Source organism: Anarrhichthys ocellatus, unplaced genomic scaffold (assembly GCF_004355925.1).
Source record: "Anarrhichthys ocellatus isolate YVR2014 unplaced genomic scaffold, GSC_Weel_1.0 scaffold24, whole genome shotgun sequence".
NCBI classification, from domain to species: Eukaryota; Metazoa; Chordata; class Actinopteri; order Perciformes; family Anarhichadidae; genus Anarrhichthys; species Anarrhichthys ocellatus.
In genome coordinates, this window is record NW_022280054.1 from 1,057,301 (window position 1) to 1,080,655 (window position 23,355).

Sequence of the window (23,355 nt, forward strand, 5' to 3'; positions counted from 1 at the left end):
TGTGAGAAATGTTTTTTCTGTTGTCAGTGTCTCTCTCTCTCTCTCACTCACACACACACACACACACACACACACTTTTGTAAACACACTCTGATTTCAGCGTTTGAATCTTCATTTTACTAAATATCCCAAAACATTTACAGGTAGGCAGTGAACCAAGATGACAAAGTATTAAATCAAGAATTCAAACAATTTATCGTACAAATATATTCCATTCAGTCAGTGATGTGTCGCATTGTAAACCTGCATGACAAAAAAAAACCGATTCCCATATATCCCCGATACATTCCCTATATCCAAAAGAACTGCACTCAGTTTAGGTAGTTTTTTTCCCAACATATTGATGAAACAGTGCAAATCCAGTATTTGTTTTTATAATGCCATCCTATGTGTTAATTTGCCCACAACACGGCCTGCAAAGGGCTCAACACAGCTACAGAAACTCGCTCGTATCTTCACCTCAATTCCCCCGAACAGGATCCACAATCGACACAACAGTAGCACATACAGTGAGTCTCTGTAAAGCCCTTTACCACACAGCCGGCTCCTGCGTCACATGTATCACCGCTTCTCTGTCCTTGTGTGGAGCATCACCGCCCGTCCAGCCAGCCCGGCCTCCACCCCTCCCCAAGGAACCACATACTGGGTCCCGTCAGTCGTTCTCTGAGGGTCCATCGTCCTCAGCTGCTCGTTACTCCGAGCTATGCTGTCCAGACTCCACAGCTGGTAGCGCAGGCTTTTACCCTGCTTAGCCAGGACGTGAACCTCTTTGAGTGCCGCGTTGCCGACGGGACAAGCAGAGCTGCTGTCCACGGCGAGGCAGAGCCAGGGCAGAGTGGGATCAGGCCGGGTGTGCTCGCTGCTCACGCTCCCCTGGTCCACACCGAGGAGAACACCTGGAACAGAGCCAATAGATGTGTCAATTGTGTGACATGTGGATGTTGTTCTCGTATATCTGCACAGTATTACACTCATTTGTGCTTTTAATAGGCTATCCATATAATATATATTAACAAATAAACAAGTTTAACAGCAAGATATAGCTAGAAACATTTCACTTTAATTATTTACTCTTAAATTTATCCCAAAATATATATACACCCAGAAATCCATTTATTAAAAATGCAGACGGACATTTTTGAAGTATTTCAACAGTATTTTCAACATGTGGACGCAGTTACAGTATATTATGTGTACAAACCAATTAACATAATCAAAGGGATTGAGAACTTCCTAAAAAATATCTTATCTTAATGTCTTAATATACAATAAATAACCTGCCTGGTGTCCTATTTGAGACGACAGAGTTCACACCTAAAATTCGCTGAAGCTCACTGCTGACCCACAATATGCTGCCAAAAGTTCAATTTTGTCTGTTTACTGCAGTGAAAAAGCTCCAAAGCAGCTTCATGAAACGGACTTACCCTGGTTCAGTTAGTGAGGGATAACTCAAGACCCTTCACAATAAGCCCTGCTGTTCTGAGCCCCCTTCATCAAACACCCCTCCGGTGAGCGAGCTACCAGTTACCTGAAGCGACTGCCCAGTGCGCCCTGTGGCCGCTCCGCTGGCATGGCTCGTGGTTGTAGTCCTCATCATATCTGTACGTACGATCAAGGAATTATGTCCTTTCATGACACAAGTAGCAGTTTAATAACAACAACCACACAGTGAAGTTTCTTTCCATCAGAACAGCCCTCGTGGCTGTTTTGTTTTGGGGATACGGGATGAGAACAGGCTGTCTCCCCCACAGGTGTGTGATGATGGCTGCAGCATTATGACCACTTAAACCCCCCGACAGCAGCTCTGCCTCACAGCCACAGACCTCCTCTGCCAGCAGGGCCATGTTGTCAGCTGACAAAATAAAAATCTCAATGAGAACATAAAGAGACCAGACATCATAAAGAGTTGAAATTGCACTTTAGTTGCTTGTGAAACATAAAGAGTGAATTAATACTAAAAAAAAAACATATTTTAGTTGCAAAACTGGTTAAAACTTCCACATTTTAATTACGTCCTACATCTGGAGTGTAATGTCCTATTTGTACTTCTGAAGACATCCAGTGATGTCAAGGTAAGAATTTAATCTTCAACGCTTCATTGTGCTATCAGAAAACTTCCAATTTCCCTAAACAAAAAATGTGTGATCCATTACAACAGAGACACACACCCCCCTTTGTTCCACATGTTTTTATTCGATATCCTTCTCAATAGACTCAAAACCATTTACACACTTTTGTTACCTGAGAACATTTCCCCCTGCGCCGTGTATCCCCTGCTCAGTGCCGTCTGAACGACAGTTTCCATGTCGATGCTCAGCTGAGGCTTTCGGAGGTGAGCGGACATCCACAGAGCCACCAGACCGCACCTGAAAGTAAATGAACAACACGCTCAGTCACAAGCTGGCAGATCTATCACGTTTAATGACTTGAAACAGAAAAGAATTCAGGTCAAACTAATAAAGCCATAGCCCTGTTGAACAGTTTTGGTAACAGTTTTATTTGTGTTATAAAAGTGCTATTCAGTCAAACGTAGATCAAGGTGTTACTTGACATCAGAGATGCACCGGTTGCAATTTTTTGGGGTCAATTCTGATTACCGATTATTTAAAAGTCAGACTTGCCGATTGAGGCAAATTTAAATTTGGGGAAATGAGACGCCCAGGTAGCTAACATGGTAGCGTGGGCGCTCCCTTTGCCAGACGTAAGTCTTGACCGCAGCAGCCCGGGATAGAATCCAGACTCTTTGCTGCATGTCGTCCCCTCTCTCTCCCCCTTTCAGTCTATGTAACCTGTGTATCTAATAAAGGCAAAATGGCAAATAAAATCATCTTATAAATAAAATCTGATCCACCAGTCACCGGACATGTTCGATCAGCTGACAACAGCTTGGGGGTCGACCGGTCGCATCTCTACTTGGCACATCTGGGCCTGACACCATAGTTTACTGACTTACTGTGGACCATCTTGGATGAGGGAGGGCACATATGTGTTCACCAGTATCCACTGCAGGTCCTTCCTGAAACTGAAGGACACGACATAAATACACATTATATTACTATACAGTTCATCAGCTCTGCAACAGCCCGTTTTCAAGTGAGACATTTTCACAGTGCTTTTACAAGTAAAGATGTCTGCTGTGAAAAAGGCCGAGAAATTATTTCTTTGTGAGGCTTAGAACATCAATTTTTGTTTGACTTTGTGTCAGTCGTTGATTCAACTCTACGTTAATTAGTGAGGCTGTAGTTAGTGTCGAGTCAGGATCATATTAGCATATATTGAGGTTTTTCCAACCGACTCAATGTTTGTAAATTTGGGTGGACAAAATATTAGGAACACCTTTCAATACAAAGCAGTCCAGTACAACACCTCTAGAGCTGCAACTCAAGTGCTTGATTAACCGTTTGGTTTATAAAATGTCGTAACGTGGTGACAAATGGTCGTTACAATCTCCTAAAGCCCCAGGTGACTTCTTCATATTGCTGGTTTTGGCCAATCAACAGTCAAAACCTGAAGAAATTCAATTAACTACCACAAATGATGAAGAAAAGCAAGAAAGCCTCACAGCTGAGAAGCTGGAGCAAAAGAATATTTGGCATTTGTCCTTTAAAAATTACTTTCATGATAAATTGATTACCGTAGTAGTTGCAGGTTTCTTTTTCTGTGAATTTTTTGTATTATCAATTATCATATTGCCTCTGGCCTCAACAGAGTTGACAACACCTCTGTGACAATGTCAACAGAAAAGTAAACATCGTAGGCTTCACACAGGTAGGATTTATTGCAGAGCATTTGGATTGGATTGTACATGTGTATCTTGTAATCTTGTAACTAATCGATTGTGCTCAAACTATGGTTATAACGTCTGACGTTCAGGTTAAATGAGCAAAACTAATTATGTTGTCATCTCTCGTTGTAAATCTCACCTGCTCTCTCTCTGACTGAGCAGTAAGCGGGCCTCTGTGTGGTTCCCCTCCACAGCACTTCTGCTACTGGCTATGGTCTGATACAGCTTCTTCTTGGGGGATGAGGCTGGAGGTGGAGGTGGTGGACCTGGAGCAGGTGGAGGAGGAGGTGACAGGGGGAACTCCACTGACATCTCTACTGAGCTCCTTTTGAATTAACCCTGACAGAGGTGGTACTTTGGTTAGTATTTTTGTGCATCTTTGGAAAGAGGTAAGTTACAATTGTATTAGTATTGTAATGCATGCAGCCTAACCCGCCCACCCTTCACTCTCTCCTACCTCCTAGTCTGCTCGCTCTGTAGCCTGCAAGCGAGGCGAAAAGTTAGTGAAGTTATCTTTGCTCGGTGTTCAATGCTATTTGATGAGAAACCGACATCAACGTTCGTCTCCTGTTAACTGTAATCGCTCACAAAAAGTATTTGTCCTATTTTATACACTAGATCCTACACACACGTTTGAGACTAGCAGAGCTGAGCTAACAGCAACGGTGTTTTGGTTTTAACCATATTTGGCAGAGTGACTCTTCTTCGTGTCCGATGAGCTCACACACCAACGGTTAAAGGGTCATAGCGCCCTCTACTGCATCCACGTTAGAGTGCATAGGCTGTATTGTGTGGGATAATGGCACTACATCATTTTGATATCGGCTGCACTGCTAATTTATGTGTCCGAGTAACTATTGCCTGCCTAACAGGCAAAAAAACACGATTCAAAAGGGCAATAAAAGGGCGCTAAGCTCATCTGACCAGGAACAGGTGTTACACCACATTGTGTTACCCGAGCTATCAGAATCTGTCAATCAGTCGGTATCGAAAGGGTCCATTTTTGTATGTGAAAATATGTGGTCCTTTCTAAACGATATTATTTGGCACCAGGTGTGGTAAAAGCAGCTATCGCAAAGTACAGAAAGTGTGATAAAAATAAAACGTTTTCGGTGGTCACCAAATCTGATGGGTCACAATATTTAGCGGAAACGGCCCCTGTGTTTGGTTAACGCGAGAACAGAGCACGGGATTTGAGAGGGCACGGGCTTTCATTCAGCACTTCGAGGTGAGTATTCCGTCGACAGCGAGCTGATCAAATAAATACTTTCTTGTTAATCAAAACCATTTGTAGACTTAAATATCCTATTTGTACGTTATGTGATAACGAGGGCCGTCGGGCGTAAGCGATAGATTATTACATTTAGATCTAGTGAGCTAAATGACGTTAGCTATAGCTAACGTTAGTAGTTAGCTTGTAGGCTAGCGTTCACCCCACGTTATTCAAGCCGGAGGGTTGTTACGTTAGCTGCTTGGCGGCTCATCGACTCATCGAGAATTGTGCTCTTATCTGGTTTATACAGAACATTTAAATAGTTTCCCCCTCCAACCACTCATCCGCAGGTTAAAAGATGGCCACTCCGGATGTACGGCTCAATCATACAATCTACATCAACAATTTGAATGAGAAAATCAAGAAAGATGGTGAGTTTATCCTTAACGTTACCTTCTAGCTTTACATGTCTGGCTCCAAGTAAACACACACACGGCTCACAGAGGGCCTCTCTAATCAAACTGATGGTTTCTCACATGTTTTTCTTGTTTCTGCAGAGTTGAAAAAGTCGTTGTACGCCATCTTCTCACAGTTTGGACAGATTTTGGACATCTTGGTTGCACGTAATCTGAAGATGAAGGGTCAGGCCTTTGTTATTTTCAAAGAGGTTAACAGTGCTTCCAATGCTCTGAGATCCATGCAGGGATTTCCTTTCTACGACAAACCCATGGTAGGTTAATCACACAGTGAATACCAAGTCACTTTACAGATATTTAAAGATGGCACAAATGATCTACACAATATAACAACTGCATATAAACTGTAGCCTCTGAAGGCACATGAGGTCTTAACTAACTCACCTGTCTCTTCCAGCGTATACAGTATGCCAAGATCGACTCAGACATCATAGCTAAAATGAAGGGGACTTTTGTGGAGCGTGATCGTAAAAAGGAGAGGATCAAGAAGGTCAAAGGAGCTGAAGCAGCAGCAGCTAAGAAGGGTTTACCAGGAGCTGCGGTGCCCATGGTTGCTGGCGTACCCACTGCCATGCCTGTAAGTAGACCAATAGGGATTCTATTGTTCATCAGTTTTTAGAATTAATGATTAAACGGTAGCATACAAGTGCCCCCAGATTAGATTAGAGTGGAGGTCATTGATGGTATATGTAGGGTGCAAAAATAGGAATAAGATGGAACTGATGCGCTCGTCGCTGTTGTACTTCCCTCTTCAGGGAATGCCTCCCATGAGCCAGGCTCCCCGTATGATGCACATGCCGGGCCAGCCGCCTTATATGCCGCCTCCTGGCATGATGCCTCCTCCGGGGATGGTGCCTGGTCAGATGCCCCCTGGTAGCATGCCTCCTGGACAGATGATGCCTGGACAGATGCCTGGACAAATGCCCCAACAGGTATGCTATCTATCTATCTATCTATCTATCTATCGATCGATATTTTTTTAATTTTTTTTTAATATTGGCCTGGTCATTCTATTCTGATCTCTTCTGTCGTCCATCCTCACAGGTTGCAGAAAATCCTCCCAATCACATCCTCTTCCTCACCAACCTGCCAGAGGAGACGAACGAACTCATGCTCTCCATGCTCTTCAACCAGTTAGTAACGACTCCCTCTCTGCATTTGATTTTGCACTTCTGTATTCATCCATTTATTGGATGCCTGACTGTATTGTTGTGTATTCAGGTTCCCCGGGTTCAAGGAGGTTCGTCTGGTCCCTGGTCGTCACGACATCGCCTTTGTGGAGTTTGAGAACGAGGTGCAGGCCGGCGCTGCACGAGATGCACTACAAGGCTTTAAGATCACACAAGCGAACGCCATGAAGATCTCATTCGCTAAGAAATAACTTCTTTCCAGTCCGGTGTTTTTTCTTACACGCAGGTATTTTTAGAAATGTACAGCAGTGACCCAAACTATGAAACGTTTTTAGAAATTGACGCTCGAGAGTGCAGTTCAGGCGGTGTTTTTTCTTTTTTCCCCCTTCGTTCAGGATTACATGTAAGTATGTAAGTATACATCCTTTGCATCAAGTTGATATGTATTATCGTACCACACTTGCAGAACTCTTGACTTACAACAACGGTCAGGTAAATGTATGGAGGAGTTCTTCATCCTATTGATCAGTATCAATGCTGGTTTACTTTTTTTTTTTTTTTTTTTTCATCGAGCAACTTGATGTGTCGTCTGTATTTTGTTGTCATAAAGCATTGCACCCAGGGTCTGGTTTACCAGACATTGTACCTGGAGCTTTTCTGTTTTTATAATTAAAATAAATTTCCTTTGAGACGGTGTTCTGCCTCACTTCTTATGTATTTATGTTTCAACCTAACCTACTTTATTATACCTCTGATGTTGAGGTGTGTTGTTGTTACTCGCTCTTTGTCATGAATTTTGATGAAACTTTGAATTTTCAGCAGTAATCTGTTAATGCAGGGGTCGTATGGAAAACTCAAAGTACGGCTTATTTAAAGAAATTGCTTGTGTAGCTTCTTGGATCATAAAACAGCCGACCCTGAGTCCTCTGGAGGACAAAGTAGATTATCATAATGGTTGTCTTTATGACTCTGCAGTGGAGCTCAAAGGGAAATGTAGCAAGGCAGAGAAGGGTATTTATGTCATGCAACAAAACTCCTTGGCATGACTCGATCTCAAGACTGATTTACTCCCAAATTCTCCACAACATTTCTAGAAAATTGAATTCTTAGACCTTGGTTACATATTTTATTAGAAAGTGGTCCAGCTCTGATAATGTTCAGAGCATTATGGGCCTTGATACAAATCATCATATCCCTCTCGCTTTTAAAGAAAACCAATTGGAGTCTCATTCAATTTGTGCTTTGAAGTACACATTGCCCGAACAAAATAAATCTATCCTTTGAGATGGATTACTTATTTACAAAAATAAATTGGATTACACAATTACCTGGCCAGTCTTGAGGCATCAAGCTTTTCCTTTTTTTTTTTTGTATTGTAGAATTTTATATATATATATATATATATATAATACACAGATATAAATCTATAGTTAAATTCACTGTAAAACTGCATTGTAATTTATATACATTGCTGTAACTTTTCAAAATATTTTTCTAATTAACTAGTAATCAAAGCTGTCAGGTATATTTAGTGAAGTGGATAGAACGGTACTTTTCTTCATAATGTAGTGGAGTTATTGAAGTATTGGTTAGCATAACAATTAAACGCGTCAGGATTCTGATTATGCTGTAGACCTCTTTCCATAAACACTGAGTAAACTGATGTGATATTTAATGAACGCAAATGGGAACAATTGGCTTGAGTTTGCCAATTAGTAAATGCCTGCTGTGTGTTGTGCAGCACACCCTCAAAGGCCTTCACACACGAGTAACTACAGGCCAATAAGGACCACCACCTCCCCTCAAAGGCTGGATTCATGAGTGCGGGGCAGAGTGATGTGTGAATCCAGCCTGAAAAGCTTAATTTAGACTCACTGCGCAGCGGCCGGCACACACTGGGACTCCCTGTTGTGGACTTAAACTGTGGCCGGAGTAGTTGTCTTCAGGTCAGCTCAACAGTGTACACAGAAATGCACATTCTTCTGTAGTTTCCCAAGCCTTTCCACACTCCCTTATTTTGCCTTGAGAAAGCGCTGACCTTAGCCACAAGGGCGCCATGTGTGAGTGAGTGTCGCATGCTCTTGGCAACACGCCTAGTGCCTTCCAATTCACCAACACAGTGATCTTTCAGTTGCAGGGTCTGAAAGGCAATTTCTACGTATCCGGTGGATTAGGTTTGGGAGTTGTGTGTGTGAGTGAGCTCAAACATCAGCTGGTGACGGTTGATACCAAATATGGCATTCTGAAATTTGTGCAGCTATCAAAAAACAAGCTAATCCAAAATCAATATTTTCAGAATACAATGTTTATAACTGACGTTAAAACTTTGTGTCGGAGTTTAACTCTTTAGAAAAGATAGTTCTTTAATTTTTGACAATGTGCACCAGAAGTTCCCAGCTATATTATCTTAAGACTTAAATGGTGATTCTGCCCAAAAGGGCACATGTGACCATTAGATGGTGCCAAATACACTCTAGGTAACGAGACCCACAGAGTTTGAAGGTTGCTGGTTTTTGTTGAGTCCGGCTCAGGTGAACCACACACACACACACACACGCACACGCACACAGCAGCCTCTGAGCAGACCCAGTCATATCTGCGTGTTTCTGGTCCGGATGGTTCGTTAGAATTCAGCTCATGTCTTGGAGGTCACTGCTCCGCTATGCAAATCAACCCCTCTGCTCCTTAAGAGCCCTCTGTTCTGCTCCGGGGGTCACTGCAGAGCGCCGGGCCGCTGAAAACACCAACGGTTGTCAGGGAAGCTCTGGAGGAGGGAGGCAGAATCTCATTAGATTTCCTCCGATGAAGAAGGTACATTGTGTGGAGGTCAATGCATCCAACAAGACGAGCTCCGGAAGTCAGATGTGGAAAATATGCCATGTGACCGGTGCCAATATTCAAAGGAAGCCTAGATGCCCCACAATTCTCTTTTATATCCATGCGCTCACCCGGTTAGTATTTATTGCAGCCCGCGGCATCATAAAGCGGCGGCATGTTCCCACAGCCGACAAGTCTAATCATAAATGTGGTTATGATAATCAGTATGCAGGTGCGTGTGTGGGCACCTGTGCCACGTGTGCCATCACGCGCGCAATGACTATCATCTTCATTAGAAACCCTCCAAAGCTGCAGTTTCGTTTGTTTTGTGTCAATATATTTGTCACTTTCGTGTCACCAGCCGTAGCAGAGTGGTATTTTAATGACGACGGGCTTCAGCTTCAAACCCCCATAGAAACGTTCCCGTTCAGAGGCCACCCGAGCCTGAGCAAAACTGTTACGAGCAGTTAATTGGCGCGGCGGCGCTTTGAAGCGAGCCGCGGGACAGCAGCGCTCTGAAACCGAAGGAGACGAACCAGCGAGGTGCCACAAAAGGTACAGAGGAAACGGTAAACCCACAGATGAGAACTGAAACGCATTCGGGACAATCCCATGTGTACATGTGACATACTTAGAAGAAAAAAGTTTGGGAGGGTTGGTCCGCAGGTTGCGCAAAGTGTAGAGAGAGAGAGAAAGGGATACGCGAATTGGTGCGCGCTGGGAACCATCCGGACAAGAGCTGAAAGACGGATATTCCCTGCCTCAGGACACACCCTCCATGCTCTCTCTCTCTCTCTCTCTCTCTCTCTCTCTCTCTCCCCCGCTCTCTCCCCCGCTCTCTCTCATTGTTTCCCACACTGACTCTGTCGCCGCCGGGCTTCGTATCGGGTTAACAACTGACCAACCACCGGCTTAGATGAGAGAAGCGCAAAGTGAAATCATTCCCCTGGAGAGGCGCAACTTCGGTGCCGGCTTTCATGCACTCATCACGAAGTAGGACGAACATAGATGGGGTTTTTTAAAAGTATTTTTGTGCGTTAACCAGGCTTGAAGAGAGACCGAAGAAGAAGAAGAAGAGAGAGTGTGAGCTCAATTGGATGAGAGTTCAAGTCAAGTGAGCCGGCAGATTGGACCTTTTAAAGCCTCTTAACGCAGTTGGTGGGAGGAATACAGCGCAAAGGGGAGCGTGTTTGTGTGTCATTCCCAGTGGAAATCCACCCCGGACACAGCGGCAAGGGGTTGATCAGGTGTGCGTTTTATGAGGTCGGTGGGTGGGTAGGGGGGATAAATCCAAGCGGAGACAGATAGTTATGGTTTCTCTGACCTGGACGCGATGAAGTGGCTCTGCGTGAGTTTCAGGGTTTAAGAACCGGAGAGGAGGAGAGCTGGGCGGACGGACGGACGCAGGGAGGGAGGAGGAGGAGGAGGAGGGGGACACACCGCCAAAGCGCACAACACGGTCCCCGGACGCAGGGATGGAGAGCACAGGAGCGCACAGGGTAACTGGGCTCGATCCCAGAAGCGGGAGCGGAAAGATCACTGCGAGGCCAGGCACGAGGAGTGACGGACACCGGGGACACCTCCACCTGCAGCGGACTGTGATTTTTCTGGTCGCGCTCACGATACAACCGCAGGTAAGCCACCGATTAAGTGCTATTTCGGGCGGCATGTACTTAAACCCCCGGAGCTGACTTTTAATGTGATTCAGTCTGTATTTATTATCACAGCTGCGTGAAAACAGTCAATAATGGAGTACACACGCACACGCACACACCCTGTTCCTTCCCTCTTTGTGCTGCCCTCATTCTGCTCCTATGGCGCTGTGCCCACCTGTTGTTTCTGCCCGCTGGTGTCTATTATCCCACGCAACACTAGTACTACTGTAAGCCTGTTTTAGAAGCATGGGCTGCAAACATCACTGCAAAAATGTGTGTTGGCATATGAATATTTAAGCAGGATCACATTTATATTTAGTATTATAGAGGTCAGTGTTTATTACTCCATTGTTCGTAAACAAAAAGTATATAATGAGGCGGACAACACACAAACCAAGCATGATGTATAATGGAACAATTGGTTATTATTTAGATACGACCTTGTTTTGGAGGGACTGTGATGACTCCTCAGTGAAGACGATAAATAACACCTTAATTACACCTTAATTACGCACCACACACCCTCGGTTCAGTGTCCACAAGCTGCAGTGGCTGCATCTGCTGTTTTTTTTACATTATTTGCAATACAGACACTCTTTGATCGTTTCCTATCCCCTCGATCTTAACATCTCGTAGACTTTCTTTTGTGTGTTACAGTGCATTCTATAAAACAGCATATAGTCACTGCAGCAACTTGTCAGTGATTCAGACAAGCATTAGCTTAAGGCATTATGGGCATTATTTTCGGTAGAATGGAAATGCTTTGGATATGCCAACATAATATTGTGCACGAAGGCGAAAACCCACAAAACATTTTTCCGTTTTTTGCCCTGCAAACTGTTGGCTGCTGCTGCTGGCCTGATCAGGATGCCTGTGATGTGTGACAGGATCCAACAGTAGCAAGAACAGGCCCAGAGGTGCTCCAACGTGTGCATGTGCTGTGTTTGTTTGTGTGTGTGTGTGTGTGTGTGTGTGTGTGCATGTTTTTTTTCTAAACACTTAAGCTTACATTCAGCATCTGTGTCTTGGGTGTGTGTGGAGCCCGGGGCCACAGCCGAATAAACTCCGGGGCGTGTGAATGTTGAACGTTCGGGCAGCTCTGCGTGTCTCTCTCTGCACCTCTGCAACCTCCTCACAGCTGAGGAACAACACACTCCACTCCCTCCATTCTCTGACCGCACTGCAGTGAGAAACACACACAATCCTCTGCTGCTGCCGGGGACTGTTTATCAATGCAGGAGACAGGAGATCATGTTCACAAGGACATACTCAGACCTGCTTACAGAGTGAAGCTTATTGACTGTCCAGCGTGATGTCTGTTGTCCAGGTTTATTATCACCAAGGCTCAAACTGCAGCACAGCGGGAGCCTTGGGGATACTGTGACAACGTGAGTTTCAGTTTGTCAGATTCAAAAGGTTAAATTTGGTTAGTCTACACTTTATCATCAGCTTTCTCTCAAATGTGTCACGCATCAGGAGCATAAACGGTTCGGCATACAACAGAGCTTGTATTTGTGTTTATAAGCAAGTGATTTGAATACTGAGGAAACCTGTTGTTCTAACTGGAAATCCCTCAGGACATGATGAGATGTGCTGAGGTGTTGAGAAGCTCAGCTGCTAATATTTTTATTATCAATTAATATGCCAGATACTTTCAATCATTCTGTCCATAAAATGTCAGAAAATAAAATGCTGAGACAAGTCAAAGGTATAACTTCTATAAAAAGCTCATTTTGTCTGAACGATAATTCTAAAACAAAAGATATTCCGTTTGTTAAGACAAAGAAAAACATTCACTCTTGGCATTTTAGAGGCTGACACAAACATTTTCCCCACATTCAATGTAAAATTACTTAAATTATTAATTGAGTATCAAAATTGTTTCCCATACATTTTCTGTTGATCAAATAATAGATTAATATTGTCATTGTTTCAGCTCATTGACATTTAAAGTATACACAAAAATATTTTTCAAAGCACTTTTCCTTTAGACTTGCATTCAAACTGCTACTTTCTAATGGTCTCGTCTGCCTTTTACAGTGAAACAGAGTTCAGCAAGTGACCCGTGAACGTGTTTAGATGGAGAGGATTTGTTTGTGAGCTACTCTGAGTTGTGTATGTAGTGATCCTTGAACTGCTCAACGCTCCCCTGCAGAGACTCGGCTTTGTCTCTCTCTCCCTTTCTCTGTCTGTCTCTCTCTTTCTTTCTCTCACTGTCTGTCTCTCTCCCTCTATCTGTCTCTCTCTCTCTCTCTGTCTGTCTGTCTCTCTCTCTCTCTGGTGAGTCCCAGCGCTGAAACGCTGGTATGCAGGGAATGGCTCGGGCAGCGAGAGGAGGAGAGGAAGAAAGGAGGATGTAGAGTGATGAGCGCCACTGTATCTCCACAAGCCTTTTGATGTAGACCAGTCCCCCCCCCACCCCCATGCCCCTGACCCCTCCCACCTCACCCCCTCAACCCCTCTCGGCTCAGGGGCATGAGAGGGACACACAAACCAAACACAATGGGGCGACTGAGATTCTGGCTCTATGTCGGGCGGCGGACACATGAGAGCTTGTTGGTTGTAGTGATTTCTGTCCACGATGAAGCGTACAACACCGCTGGGGATACATGACTCTAATTCCTGGACTTAATGAACAATAATTAAGCTCAATGATTGTGCAAGGATGCCGGAAAGGGCTGTGAATTATTCAGATTTATTCATCACTTGAGGTTGCATGGCAAACTGAGATAACAGTGGCTTCATTTTTTTTGTATTTGCAATTGTTGGAAGAAGCCAAAGCTTAATTCTGCTACAGTGACACACACACACACACACACACACACACACACACACACATGCACGCACAAACCTGACCCCAATGCTCTGAGACTCCCAGGGGGTCTTGTTAACTCTAGTGTGTGTGTGTGTGTGTGTGTGTGTGTGTGTGTGTGTGTGTGTCCCCTCCACCCATCTTTAAACAGGGAGGGAACACAGAGAAAAGAAAGGGAGGCGGATGAAAAGGAGCATGGCAACAATGCAGAAAAGAGTTGATAACCACAGAAAGAGAAATGACAGGAGGGTTACAGCTCGTTCCCAGATAGAGAAAGACGGAAGGAGGAGGAGGAGGAATCCCCCTCCCCCCCTCAGTGTCTTCCTCTCCTGGGAAGAGAGTGAGAAATAAGGGAGTGGTGGTGACACACAGGTGAAGTGAACGAAAAAGAAAGACAATGAAGTTGAGAGATAAATGGTTTGGCAGTGTGTCTCTGCATGATTTGAATGGAAAAGTTAGATTTATTCCTCTTTTAAAGGTCAAGCAGAGTTGTGTGAATCAAAGTCATGTGCTCATTTATTTTCTCTCTCTCACTCACTTGTCTGACGACTGTTGTCTTGTTACATATACTGATAAACACATGATACAGAGCAGACATGCAGGCTGCTGCAGATTCCCAGAAGTAGTGAGACAGCACATTGCAGGAAACATGAAAATCTGCTCTCAAACACTTTATGAATTGAGGTATTTAATTATGATGTTTTTATCAGGTGAAATTCCTGTTTTCTATTTTTACCGAATGGAGGACAAGATGTCTAAATTGAGTGTAAGGGGATTGTGGTTCTTTTCTTGGTTTACAGTGTTTGGTCCCATGCATCTGTCATTAATAACGTTGCTGATTTTTGTGTCATTGTGGAAAAAAACGGGTGGTTCTGCACAGAAGTTGCCAAACCGCCATTTGAAGTTTTGTGGCTAAAAATGGGATTTAGTGTCCTGGTTGTTGCACGAGACCACTGCAACTAAAGGTTTGTGTGTCCTTACGGTGGTCTACAATTACTTCTGATGAGCAGCAATACCTCAGCAACAATCAGCCTCTATGTATTACTGAACACCAAAAGTTAGAGGAAAAGCTTAACATTTTATTTCTTGTGGAGACTAAGTTAAGAGTTTGATACCACTCTCATGCATGTACAGTAAATATATAACTACAGCCAATAGCCTTTAGCTTAGTGTAGCACAAAGACTGGAAAGAGGGAACCAGCTAGCCTGGATCTGTCTAAGTGATCCCGGTTAGAGGTGCTTAGTAGCACCTCTAAAGCTTATTCATTTACACGTAATATCTTGATTTATTAGTCTGTAAACTGAACGTTGATTTATAGTTGTACAGGAGGTTATTTGCTGGATATATCTTGATTATTCTGTAATCACTGCTGAAAGTCACGTCTTCACATCTAACTCTCGGTAAGAAAGCTCATGAGGGTTTTCCCAATGTGACGCTCTATTCCTTGAAACGTTCTGTTCTACAGAGACTTGAAATCCCGTCCAGTTTCAAATTAGCTTCTTTTCCACTCGCGTTCATTTCTCACTAAAGACTTCTTTCATCTGTCTGTCTTAAATGCTTTCTGTCCATTTCTGAAGCTTAATTAGTATCTACAACTTTCCTAGACAGCAAAACCAGCACATTAAAACCCACACCACCAAACCCACGCTCTAAACTCTCCTCTACCATCGAGGCAGCCACTTTAAAATGTCCCGGCATTTTCAGAGAACCTAAACTTACCCTTACATTTCAGCTGTTAATGTTTGTTGATTTTGCATCCGTGAGAACTTGCATATTGTAATTGCTTGTGTTTCCATGCACTGCCTTTGTTTAATAACAGATCATATATTAATGTAACTCTCTGCTCCTCGTCTCTCTGGACTCAGGTTGTGTCTGCAGTCGGTGTGTTCGAGCTTCAGATCCATTACTTCGAGAACCCCCTCGGACTTCTGCAGAGTGGAGACTGCTGCGACCTGCAGGCCAGCGGCGGGCAGCGCTGCTCTGCCAGGGACCAATGTGACACTTTCTTCAAAGCCTGCCTCAAGGAGTACCAGGCCCGGGTCATCCCAACCGGAGCCTGCATCTTCGGGTTGGGCAGCACGGGGATCCTGGGTGGAAACTCCCAGTCGCTCTACCACCGAGGACACGATGGAGGAGGAGGAGGCGAGGATGGGTCTAATGGACAGATTGTCATTCCCTTCAAATACGCGTGGCCAGTAAGTACAGGGGCAGTGCTGGTTATCGGTATGGTTACCAAGGAAACAGGCTACGCTTCAAGTACAATACACTCAAATTGAAGCTAGAGTTGAATAACAATGACACTCAGAGTTCAGACTCGCATGCTTTTACACCTCTTCTGTCCTTCCTCTGGGTACGGGTGAGAGTACTGGAAGCTATTTTAAATGTGTATGGTATATCACAGCATCTGTCACATTGGACTGCCTGCTAATAGAAAGTCAAATTTCAGAAATCATTCATTCATGATTGCCTTGATTCATACAGTGACAACCAAATTGTGGATCAAATTATAGCAGAGGTGGGCCAACTTGCCTAAAAAGAAGACCACCACCTCCACAAAGAATAAATACAATTTCCTGAAATCAAATACTGATCCTAATGTAGATAAAGCAGTGGCGCTATTTCACCCAGCTGTTGTTTGGACCAATAGTTCACCTGCAAAACTGATCACATTCCCATCAGCCTCAGCTGTACTTTGTATTTAGTGTTAATTGGCGAATGTCAGCATGCTAACACGCTAAACTGAGATGGTGGACATGGAAACAATTGTGCCTGTTAGCATCAACGTGTGATCACAGTTTGTGATGTTAGCATTTAGCTTAAAGCACAACTGTGCCGTGAAAAACAACATTTTCACGTCTTTAGATCTCTACAAATCATTCACATATCCACAATATTACAGAATCTCATTATATTTATCTGTGCAGTACGGTTTCTCATCCCTTGATCTTCTCAGAGTCATATCTGTTTCTTCCTCTGGATATTTCTGTCCTCTTTCTCCCTTCTTTCCTCCGTCCATCCTGAACTTTCTGCACTCAAAACCTTTTGGTCCTCCAGGGCATATCGAACAATCGTCTCGATTAAACACCACGCTGCTTCATCTTGTGTCCTCATTAAAGAGCAGACCAATTAATCTTCCATTATCACCCCTAGTAATCGAGTGTGGCCGAGATAATCGATCATTCAATCCGCCTTTCTCTCCTCCTCCTGCCCTCCATCTCTCTCTCTCTTTTCTTTAGGTTTTTTTCCAAATAAATTCAGGAAGAAGCTAACAAAAACCTCATGTTTTGATTTTGATAGTCACTAAATCGTTTTTTTATTATGCTAAACTGAACCTCTTTGGGGGTTTTGACTGTTGATTGGACAAAACAAACAATTTGAAGACATCAACTAGCTCTAACTATTTTCTGACGTTTTACGTACCAAACCCTGAAAATAAAGGGTAAAGAAAATAAGGTGCAGTCCTAATATACTGTGTATATATACGATCATTTCACCTTGTTTTGTTTGTTTTGATCCCTGAAATCTTTACAAGGAAAGTTAGAAGCAGTAACACAAATATTGTCGTATGGCAGAGCTCCTAAAGTCTAATAATCCATCAGTCCATCCCTCCATCATCACCAATTATAGTGGCTTCTTTACTGCACTCTTTATTTCTGCAATTAATGCTTGTTCATCAATAAAACTAGAGTTAGAGGGGAATCCCTTTAAAGCGACTTGGCAGGGACAAGAAGGAGTGAGCCACAATTTTTCTGAGGATTGCAGAGGTTTTGTTTGCTTCTTAGTATTTCCTCCTGCAGTCTTTCCTTTCTTTTAGACTTTGATCGCTCTCAGCATGGTTGACTTCTTTCTCATAATGAAAGTATAACAGAAATGGCAACAAAAGGCCTTGTGGCTCTGGTACGATTCATATTGTGCTGTAATAATGTTTGTAATATTGCACAAAACCCAAGTGAAGCTTCAGCACGACACACACATACACTCCTGATGTATCCACGCTGACATGAGCACACGCACACACACACACACACACACACGAGAATGTAACACACAGTTGGCTTGTTTCTTCTTCTCGATTAGTATCAGCCCATTTACCTGTGAGACTCTCTGTCCCAGAGCCAATTATCTTCCCTTATCTGTGTACAGTTTGCTTCTGTGTGCACTTCAGTGTGTGTGCATCATGCATACTGCGTGTGTGCGCCACACGGTTTCTCCTGTATGTTGGGGAGGTGTGTGATTGGCAGGTAAAGGAGTGTGAGAAAGTTCTCCATCAGAAAATCAGAAAGTCTACCTGGATCAGTTTCAGGGCTGGGCTGCACGGGGGGAGGGGGGACATAGAGAGAGAGAGAGGGGACACACAGTGGCAACGTGCATTTTGGGCTGAAAGACTCCCTTTATCCGCATGGCCATCTCTGAGAGGTGGAGGGAGGGAGGGAGGGTGATCCCCCTGCCCCAGGTGAGGGGATGAACAGGTGAGCATAGTCATTATGAGGAAAGGTGAGCTCTTTCTGTCCCCTGCCCTCCCTCACTCGTTCTTTCTCCCACTAATCTCTTCAGGGAAATGTGCGCAGTCCCATTTGTGTGTCTGTGAATGTGAGCAAAGTTGTAATTCGTTGTGTTTGTTTTGCGTATAATGTCATCAAGGTTTCAGGGGAGGTTTTATCGCTGTTAGGCTGCTGTAAGTCTGTGCTGTGATGGCTCTGGCTACTGATGTCTCACTTTTTTACCAGCCAGTTACTGTAAACAACTGCTTTTCTCTGTTTATCTCTATCATGTGAGTCTCATGTACCCACTGCCCTGTCTGAAGCAACGGCTTCGGTTTGAGTAAGAATACTTTATATTAAATAGTGTGTATGTAGGCTATGATGATTTATAATGCTTACTCAGAATCTCCCAGTAGATTTTCTCTGCCCTCAAAAAGTGAAAAAGTCCCTTTTTTAAAGTTTTTTCGAACTGTGGACAGAACAACATCAAAATCACCCTCAGCAGCCTCTTAAAGACTATTAAAAGACTAGTTTGATATTTTTGGGTAATGCGCTTATTTGTTTTGTTGCTGAGAGTTAGATGAGATGATTGGCATCGCTCTCATGTCTGTGCAACAGCGTGAAGCGAAAGCTAGCAGCCGGTTAGCCAACACAGCAGTAAACAGCTAGCCAAGCTCTGTCCAGAGTTTAAAAATACGCCTGTCATCATTTGATTGAGGCTGGCTAACTAATGCTAAGCTAAGCTAACCACCTCCCAGCCCCTGCTCCGTAGTCTCCTTTATATGCAGACATGAGAGTAGCATTAATCGTTGAGTGGATGAATTTTACAGATATGTCACTAAAGATGCCACCTCTTAGGCGACTAGTCGACAAATCGGTCGTTTTGATCTTCGTTGACTAAGATCCCTTCAGTCGATCAGTTGGTTTTTATTACTTATTTCCAAGAAACTGACGAACACTTCTCTGGTAAACACAAGATGTAAAGTGGTGTTATTGTGTGATTCTTTGTGGAATCGACTAATCGAGTGTTAGCTTACTAAGAATTAATTTTCTTGATGCAATGTCTCTGCTGTTTACCTCGTCCAGATGTTGCTTTGCCTGCTATCAGCGATCTTACAGATACTCTGAGGGTCGTATCTTCATTTTGGCCACAGCGATAGAATCACAGACAGAGGTCTGTGATGTTTTAGCTGCTGCGCCTCCGCTGAGACGGGAAAAGTTCATAAATGCAAAGTCATTCCTTTCAGCCCTCTCTCTGCTGCTGGTTTTACTGTTGAATCTGTTTGGATGACGTGGGGAACAGAGCGAACTGCCAAGAGAGAGTGCTCAGTTTGTTTATCTGACAAAAGTGTTTGTCAGGAGGATGAATGGAAAGTTAAAGAGAAGGTAAGCTGGCAGGTACACAGTGCAAAACTAATGACCAGGTGGTGCTTATTTGTCAGTCTATATGTCTAGATTCTGCACATGACAACTGCTTACCAGACATTGTGGGAACTAAGTCTGATGTTTCCTGACCTTTTGTCCCTCAGAAGTAGTTCATCAAGCTCTGGTTAAGGCCTGCTCTTTTGTTAAAAGGACCTGTGACAAATGACAATATGATAGGTGCTATAGAAATACTGTTAACGTGAAACGAATGGAGTGAAGTTTCCACCGTTTATAATCCTCATGTCAAGTTTTAAAACTCATTCATGGTCAGCTTCACTGCCAGAGGCCATAGCTGACTGTTGCTGCGAGAGACTCACATTGGGCTGAGAGTGCGCGCGCTAATTTCTGTGTGTATGTGTGTGTGTGTGTGTGTGTGTCAATTGTCCCGTGTCATTACATGTATCTTGTGCGTTTGCATAGATATGAGTCTTATATATTTGTGTTATCACATTCTGAGGCGAAGGCTGATTCATGCTACACATTCAGAGCATGAAGAAGAGAAATACAGTCAATAGATTCATCATTTTGTTCTGATGTTTGCTATCCATACGCAAAGAGGAGTTTTAAGCCAAAATATTTTTTGACAAGATTCTTATTTCTAAGATGTGATGTTAGTGCTACGTGCTGTTATCTATTTAGAATTTAAAGAGGCTCAGGTGGCCGAGTGTTTAAGTCACATATCATATACAAAAGTCATCCTCAATGTTGAATTTACTTCAGCTTAATGTGGACAGTTTTCATTGCAACTACTTCACTGTTTTTCAGAAATTTTTGTCAGGCAGCTTCTTGATGCAGAGCTCTGAGTTCAACATGCAAAGTGCGGCCGTCATGCAAATAGGTTCAGGTGGAGCTGCTGTGAGTCTTCTTCCCATCAGTGTCTGTCTGTTCTACTGTTACTCTGCTTTCCCTGTGTTTCTTAAGAAATATAAATAGAAAAGGTCCTACAATAAAAATCCCACTTAAGTCCAGAAGTATTATCAGCAACATGTTCGGTTTGAATTAGCAGTAACTTTGCCACAGACACCCGCTTCGTAATACTACAAATATATAATCATTGCAATACTTTCATCAGTGGTCCATAGGCTCAATCACTATTGTGTTACCTCCTTTAGTGTTTGATAATGACTTAACAGACATTTTTTTAAATGAAAATCTTTGAAATTGCCACTTTAATTTGGCTGTTTAGATTTCATCATCTAAGATGTTTAAAAGGAAATTCTCTCTTTGGTGGAGCTGATAACATCTCATCAACAGCCCTATATAGGTGAAACAAATTCAGAGACAATAAATAGTCCGGCACATAGCCAATTGTTGTCTCTATCCTTTTTATTGAGGTTAAACAAATGATATATAATGTGTTGAGTTACTGATTAGATGAGCAAGTAGGTGGATTGTGTTGCCTTTGCACAGAGCCAGGCTAGATGTTTCACCCTGTTTCCAGTCTTAATGCTAAGCTAAGCTAACCGCCTGCTGCCTGTAGCTTCATATTAAGCGTACAGACAAGAGAGAGGTTTCAATCTTTTCATCTAACGCTCTGCAAGAAGGCAAATAAGCATTTTCCCCCAAAATGTTAAAACTAAACTTTAAATGTTGAATCTTAATCTAAAAGTAACCAGTAGGCCTAGTTGTCAGGTAAATGGAGTAAAAAACATAATATATCAGTTCAATATAGTACTTGAGTTAATGTATTTAGTTACTGAAACTGATCAGAAGAGACCCTATCATATCAGACACACACACACACACACTCTTTCACACACATGTGTAACCTTTGCATTCCTGCTGTGTGGGAGCCGAACAGGAGGAAGTCAGTGAAGGGAAACGAAAGGAGAGGAGAATAGTTGGAGCTTTCTTTCTTTCCAGAGTCTCTCTTTCACTCTTTCTCCTCCTGTCGTTTGAGCTCTCCTCTCTTTTGTCCCTTAATTGACTCTCCTACGCAGCCTTGCATACCTGCGTGTACGCTGATACTGTTGTGCACATCGTTTGTACACACAAACCGGCAGGCTTGTATACACACACACACACACACACACACACTCACTCACTCACACACTTTTAGTCTACCCCAAACACACAGATCAGGAATTCATCAGCCAGCAACACACAAAACACAAAGAAGGTTAATTCTTCTGGGATCTGGAGCTTGTGTTTTTTAGAGATAAGTTAATAACTCGGGGGGGTAAACGTCTCAAGGGAAGCGTGTTTTAATGATTTCATTTGTGTGCAAATTGGATTGAGGGTGGGAGTTTCTTTATTAGAAGAGAAAAGAGGAAGAGGTACCTTGATTTACATGATCTCAGTGAAATTACAGTCTCTGGATGTCATTGTGTGTCATTGAATGTATGGTATACAATCCTTTAAACACACGGATGTAATCACAGCAAATAGTTGACTTTCTTCGCAATCGATCTCTTTCTCTTCTTGTCATATCTCATCACCCTCCTTCCTCCACCTCCAACATCTCCCACACACACCCTGTTCTCTGTGTCACTGCCCTCCAGTGATGTTCGGCCACATCACGTCCCGGTGGATTACGCAGAGCAGGCAGAGATATACGATAGCTGTCATAGATCCTCCCTCTTCTCTCTCTCCGGGGTTTCTCGTGTTGCCTGAAACTTGACAGGAGCAACCACAAACATTTCACTGAGCCGTCACATCATGAAACATATTCTGACCAGAGTCCTGAGTAATGATTTCAACCCTGTCCCATGATGCCTCTCCACCTCCGCTCTGTCATTCCTGTCCACTGAGATACATTATCCTTATTGTAGAAAAATACTGTAGCACATATCACGGAAAAGGCATTTTTCTTATGTTGACAGATACTCTATATATGTATATATTTTATGAGAGGAGGTTCAGCCATTGTTTAATGGAGAGTAGGTGACTGGATTCCCAATTAAGGAGAATAGTTTCCATGGCGATAGACAAACGTAAAGATGTATTGCTCGTTATTATAAAATCTTACAGGTCGCCGAGAACGCAGATGGATTAATTGACTATTAAAATAATCGTTGGTTGCCCTTATCTGTCTACCTATCTCAACCAAGTGGTGTTTTAATGCAAATAACTTTCATTTCGCTGTTGTTCTCTAATATTTCTCTCACGTCAATTTGAGACCAACAAGTTTAGGTTGTCATAGACAATTCATGCGCCTCCTTTTTAAAAGAAAGATATCAGACGTGTTGTAGGGTTTGGATTTCCCAGTTTGGCTCAGATGGTCAAAAGTAACCACATGACCATCTTCATAGAGATCTCTTAAATGTAAAAGTCCTGCAATTTGTTTCTCAAGACTGTAGGAATACGGGCACACAAACACCCACACACACACACACACACACACACACACACACACACACACTGTTAACACACACCATCCTGTGCAGACACACACCACTCCCAGACCATTTTCTCTCTCATAATACCTCTCCCTGAAAGTCCAGCCGTGGATGTGAAGCGTCCAGACAAGGTAATTTCCTGCGGAAGTCGGAGAAGGGGGGTTTGGAGGGGATGAGGGCAAGCGGTCTGGTCTGCGGGGGGGGGGGGGGGGGGGGGGGGGGG

The 23,355-nt window shown here is 43.3% G+C and overlaps 3 protein-coding genes across 4 annotated transcripts in view; 2 read left to right on the forward strand and 1 right to left on the reverse strand.

The window, feature by feature from the left end:
* Positions 1-8: 8 nt before the first annotated feature.
* actmap (actin maturation protease) lies at positions 9-4,464 on the reverse strand. 2 transcript variants are annotated; one of them, XM_031861057.1, is made up of 7 exons: positions 4,242-4,464; positions 3,924-4,123; positions 2,954-3,022; positions 2,242-2,366; positions 1,723-1,852; positions 1,529-1,599; positions 9-896 (listed from the first exon to the last, which is right to left on the reverse strand). In XM_031861057.1, exons 2-7 carry the CDS (start codon positions 4,094-4,096, stop codon positions 562-564), a joined length of 903 nt encoding a protein of 300 aa, XP_031716917.1. In that variant the 5' UTR covers positions 4,097-4,123; positions 4,242-4,464; the 3' UTR covers positions 9-561. The 2 variants fall into 2 exon arrangements, with proteins under 2 accessions (XP_031716917.1, XP_031716918.1); XM_031861058.1 differs by having other exon boundaries at positions 3,924-4,464.
* A 502-nt stretch (positions 4,465-4,966) lies between these two features.
* snrpa (small nuclear ribonucleoprotein polypeptide A) lies at positions 4,967-7,296 on the forward strand. Its single transcript, XM_031861097.1, has 7 exons — positions 4,967-5,012; positions 5,348-5,428; positions 5,555-5,727; positions 5,871-6,050; positions 6,229-6,405; positions 6,518-6,606; positions 6,695-7,296. Exons 2-7 carry the CDS (start codon positions 5,356-5,358, stop codon positions 6,852-6,854), a joined length of 852 nt encoding a protein of 283 aa, XP_031716957.1. The 5' UTR covers positions 4,967-5,012; positions 5,348-5,355; the 3' UTR covers positions 6,855-7,296.
* A 2,996-nt stretch (positions 7,297-10,292) lies between these two features.
* The window catches only part of LOC116390816 (protein jagged-1b), a 40,364-nt gene continuing 27,301 nt past the window's right edge, over positions 10,293-23,355 (forward strand). The window contains exons 1-2 of the mRNA XM_031860916.1: positions 10,293-11,054; positions 15,754-16,083. Coding sequence (XP_031716776.1) covers positions 10,896-11,054; positions 15,754-16,083 — 489 coding nt within the window. The 5' untranslated portion in view covers positions 10,293-10,895. The remainder of the gene's footprint in view (positions 11,055-15,753; positions 16,084-23,355) is intronic.

Coding starts and splice junctions, on each gene's coding strand:
- actmap (XM_031861057.1), bottom strand. CDS start 4,096: ATGTCAGTGGAGTTCCCCCTGTCACCTCCTCCTCCACCTGCTCCAGGT. Junction 2,367..2,953: donor CTCATCCAAGATGGTCCACA/GTAAGTCAGTAA, acceptor ATTTACTTTCAG/GTGCGGTCTGGTGGCTCTGT. Junction 897..1,528: donor GCACTGGGCAGTCGCTTCAG/GTAACTGGTAGC, acceptor GCTCTGTTCCAG/GTGTTCTCCTCGGTGTGGAC.
- snrpa (XM_031861097.1), top strand. CDS start 5,356: ATGGCCACTCCGGATGTACGGCTCAATCATACAATCTACATCAACAAT. Junction 5,728..5,870: donor CTTTCTACGACAAACCCATG/GTAGGTTAATCA, acceptor TGTCTCTTCCAG/CGTATACAGTATGCCAAGAT. Junction 6,607..6,694: donor CTCTCCATGCTCTTCAACCA/GTTAGTAACGAC, acceptor TTGTGTATTCAG/GTTCCCCGGGTTCAAGGAGG.